General features: G+C 40.8%; 1 protein-coding gene across 1 annotated transcript; it reads left to right on the top strand.

Annotated features, from left to right (window-relative positions):
* Positions 1 to 3,616: 3,616 nt before the first annotated feature.
* Positions 3,617 to 4,051, top strand: LOC106795796 (uncharacterized mitochondrial protein AtMg00860-like). Its single transcript, XM_014766709.1, has one exon. It carries the CDS (start codon positions 3,617 to 3,619, stop codon positions 4,049 to 4,051), a length of 435 nt encoding a protein of 144 aa, XP_014622195.1.
* The last annotated feature ends 214 nt before the right edge of the window (positions 4,052 to 4,265 follow it).

The following is a 4,265-nucleotide window of genomic DNA, read 5'->3' as shown; positions in this document are numbered from 1 at the left end:
TGTAAAACATTAATAATTTTAAAATAAAATAATTAATATTTACCGCCACCAAACTTTCATGGCCCTTCAAACAACTCACCTTTACTTACATAGGCAGCTTTACATGCCACATTAACTGGTTAGTGTATGTTGGAATTAAAGTTTGCAAGTATAAGTTTGAATTTAAAATATGGTGTAAACTTAAGTTTAATAATTTCCTTAAATAAAACTTAAGTTTAATAATTAAGAACGAGTTTACTATAATGCATGTGATTTATATTCGGATTTTTTTTTGTTAAAAAGATGTTGATAAAATGAAAATTATTTAGATAATACCAATTAAAATTATTTTTATTTCATGTTTCTATTGTAAATATATAAATAAAAAATACTTTAAGAGCAGCCCATTTATGATCGCTTCTTATTTAAACTCAAATTTAACCAAAACATAAGTAATAAAATTAATTTTAAGAGAAATTCAAATATGATACAAACTAAATCAAGATTCTAAAAATATGTTGATTTAGTTAGGTTATGTTTCAAAATATATTTTAATTAGCTTCTAAATTTTTTTAATAATTAAAAATTTTAGTTGACTGTTCCGTAAATAAACATTTTTAAAGATGTCATTGAAGTCACTTTTTTAAAATGTTTGACTTCTAATTTTTTATATTTTATTCTTTTCTTATCATTAAAATATTTATTAAACTTTTTTTTTAATTTTTAACAAGCTTTTTAGTTAATTTTATCAAACCCTTAAGATATATATACCTTATCAATTTTCAGTTTTTACCTGATTCCTCTAAAGGCATCTCATATTAATTCCCTACATCTTTTGGGAGAAAAAACTTTCAATTTTAATTTTTCACCTTTTATAAAATTATAAAATAATAAAATATGCAGCCACTAAACTATGAGTCTATGACTAGGACTGCATGATAAATTGTGTGAAACCTACAAACGGCAGATAATCGAAGTCCCACTTATAATCTCATTGTGTCAAACGTTCCAAAAAAGTAATTTGATAGTAACCAGCAGAATACACAAGCACAGCAGAATACACAAGCATTAACCAGAGCAAGACCAAGGAGACAAAGCATTTCCCCTGCATACTTGAAAGATTTCGTTTAACAGATTTAGTGTTGAGCTGGCAATCTTGTTGGCCAATTGCAATCCTTGTCTGCCACTTAGCCCTCCAATTCCAAATTCCGTTAGGATCATGTATCACAAAATTACAAATTTTGTTAGACCAATACCACTATAAATACTAATCATTTGTAATAAGGAGGGGCATGAATGAAAGAAATTATTACCTTTTTCCTCCTTTCTTCCTTTTGTTATGGAGGTTTTGGCCCCTCGAAGTCCAGTACACTCTAAGGCTCTAACAATTTGGTGCTCTCATTGATTGTTTCCATGGCCGAATCCATACGTTCTAGAGCCAATTCCAATAGGCTTGAGGACGCCATCACCAAGCTCACCACCCATCAGCTTTCCCTGAGTGATACCCTCCAGCACATGACCCACAAACTTGACGAGCTTATCAACCATCTTCAGAAACCAGACCGAACCACTCACTCACCCTCTTCCTCATCTACTTTTCCCCCTCCGGTGTCACCTTCCGCAGTACACCGCCTGAAACTGGACGTTCCTCACTTTGTAGGCACGGACCCCATTGGTTGGATCTTCAAGATTCAGCAATTTTTTTAGTACCACTCGACTCTGGAGCACGAACACCTGACCATCGCTTCCTTCTACATGGATGGTCGTGCTCTGGCCTGGTTCCAGTGGATGACCAGCAACGGCCAATTCACGTCATGATCGTCCTTCATCCAAGCCCTCCAAATGCGTTTTGCACCCTCTCAGTATGAGGATCCCACGGGGGCCCTGTTCAAGCTTACTCAGCGCGACACTGTTAATAATTACCTCTCTGATTTTGAAGACCTCGCTAATAGAATTGTTGGACTTCCCTTACATTTCCTCCTGAGCTGCTTCATTTCTGGTTTGTCTCTGAACATACGACGGGAGGTCCAGGCTCTTCAGCCATTGATGTTGGCGCAAGCGGCAGGCTTAGCTCGCCTTCAGGAGGAAAAATTCCTCGATCATCGGTGAGCCTGGCGTGGCCGCACCACCCCCACTACTCCCTCTTTTGCTTCGCCTGCCCCCTTGACTCTGCCACCCCCCTTGTTGCCTAGCCTTCCGAAACTCCAGACCCCGATACCCCTCAAACGCTGTCACCCAAGGATTTAGCTTCTCGTCGCGAGTGCGATTTGTGCTTTAACTGCAATGAGAAGTACCACCGCGACCACAAATGTGCCTCTAGGGTTTTCCTTCTCATCACGAATGATGAAGAAATGGACCCTCCAGCAGACCTCATTCATATAGACCCTCCACCCGACCTGCCTAACCCGCCTGACCTAGACCAAGCCCAGATAAGTTTTCATTCTCTTTCGGGCCACTTAGCCCCTGAGACACTGCGCTTATTGGGTTCTATCGGGCAACAACAGGTGTTGATTCTAGTTGATGGGCGGAGTACCCACAACTTTATACAAGAATCATTGGCACAACAATTGGGCTTGGCTTCTCGGGCCATTGCACCTCTCAAAGTCATGGTGGGCAATGGTCAATTTCTCCACTACCACCACCTTTGTGAATCAGTCTCTGTAGTCATCCAGAACATCACGTTCTTAGTAGATCTTCATCTCTTACCATTATACGGTGCCAATATGGTCTTAGGCATCTAGTGGCTTAAAACTTTGGGACCGGTGCTCAATGATTACAACACTTTATCCATGAAGTTCTTCTATGAAGGTCGTCTTGTTGTCAGGGTGACATTGACTCCACTTTCCACCTGCTTTCCCCACCCCAACTTCATCGTATAATTCGCACAAAGAGTGCCAATGCTTACTTCCATATTTCGATCATCCCCATAGAACCTCCATTAGACCAGAAACTATTTACCCAACCTCCTCCCGCGATTTCCCACATCCTCACAAAATACCAGTCTTTGTTCCAACCACCCCAATCCCTACCACCATCAAGACCGACTAACCACCATATACATCTCCTCCCTAACTCCGAACTTGTCAATGTCCTCCCTTACCGATATCCCTATTTCTAGAAAAATGAAATTGAAGCTCAGGTCAATTCGATGCTACACAAGGGCCTCATTCGCCCAAGTAATAGCCCTTTCTCTTCTCTGGTCCTTTTGGTCAAAAAGAATGATGGCACCTAGTGATTCTGTATTGATTATCGCACTTTAAAAGCCATTACCATCAAGTATTGCTTTCCTATTCCCACCATTGATGAACTTCTGGATGAACTTGGTGGCGCTAGCTAGTTCTCCAAATTGGACCTTCTTCAGGGCTATCATTAAATTCGCATGCATGAACAGGATATTGGTAAAACTGCCTTTCGCACGCACCAGGGCCACTATGAATTCAAAGTGATGCCCTTCGGACTGAGCAATGCTCCCTCTTCTTTTCAGGCTACCATGAATGCCATCTTTAGGCCACACCTCCATCAATTTATCATCATCTTCTTTGATGATATCTAGATTTACAGTTGTACTTTGGATGAACATGTGATTCATTTGGAGAAGGCACTCTGGATTCTTTTGGACGAGCAATTTGCTTTGAAAATGTCAAAGTGTTTGTCTGCTCAAAATCAAGTTGAATATTTGGGCCATGTGGTGTCTTCGAGGGGCGTCGAACCAATTGGGTCCAAAATCCAGGCTATTCAACAATGGCCCATTCCGCTGTCTACCCGAGCGCTACGCAGCTTTTTGGGCCTCGCTGGATTCTATCAATGCTTCATCCGCGGATACGCTTCAATTGCGGCCCCATTGAATCACTTGATGACCAAAGACTCATTTGTTTGGTCCCTCACTGCTCAACAAGCTTTTGATATGCTAAAAGAAGCTCTGACCATGGCCCCTGTTTTATTGCTACCAAATTTTTCCCTGCCATTTACCCTGGAGACGAACGTGTCTGAAGTGGGCATGGGTGCGGTCTTATCACAAAATGGACATCCCATCACCTTTTTCAGTAAGCTATTTAGTCCTAAGGTTCTATGAGCTTTTACATATGTCAGGGAACTCTGTGCAATCACTACTGCCGTCAAGAAGTGGCACCAATATCTCTTGGGCCATCCCTTTGTCATTCTAACTGATCACCACAGTCTTAAAGAATTGATGACGCAGGTGGTCCAAACACCGAAGCAGCAGACTTACTTGGCCATACTCCTCGGTTATGATTACCACATTTAGTATCGGGCCAAAAAGCATAACT

The sequence above is a fragment of the Glycine max genome, chromosome 14 (genome assembly GCF_000004515.6).
Source record: "Glycine max cultivar Williams 82 chromosome 14, Glycine_max_v4.0, whole genome shotgun sequence".
NCBI lineage: Eukaryota > Viridiplantae > Streptophyta > Magnoliopsida > Fabales > Fabaceae > Glycine > Glycine max.
The sequence above is the reverse complement of the archived record's forward strand: the minus strand, read 5'-3'. Positions and strand labels throughout refer to the sequence as shown.

What these genes read in the sequence shown, in the direction of transcription:
- LOC106795796 (XM_014766709.1), top strand. Translation starts at nt 3,617, where the DNA reads ATGTCAAAGTGTTTGTCTGCTCAAAATCAAGTTGAATATTTGGGCCAT.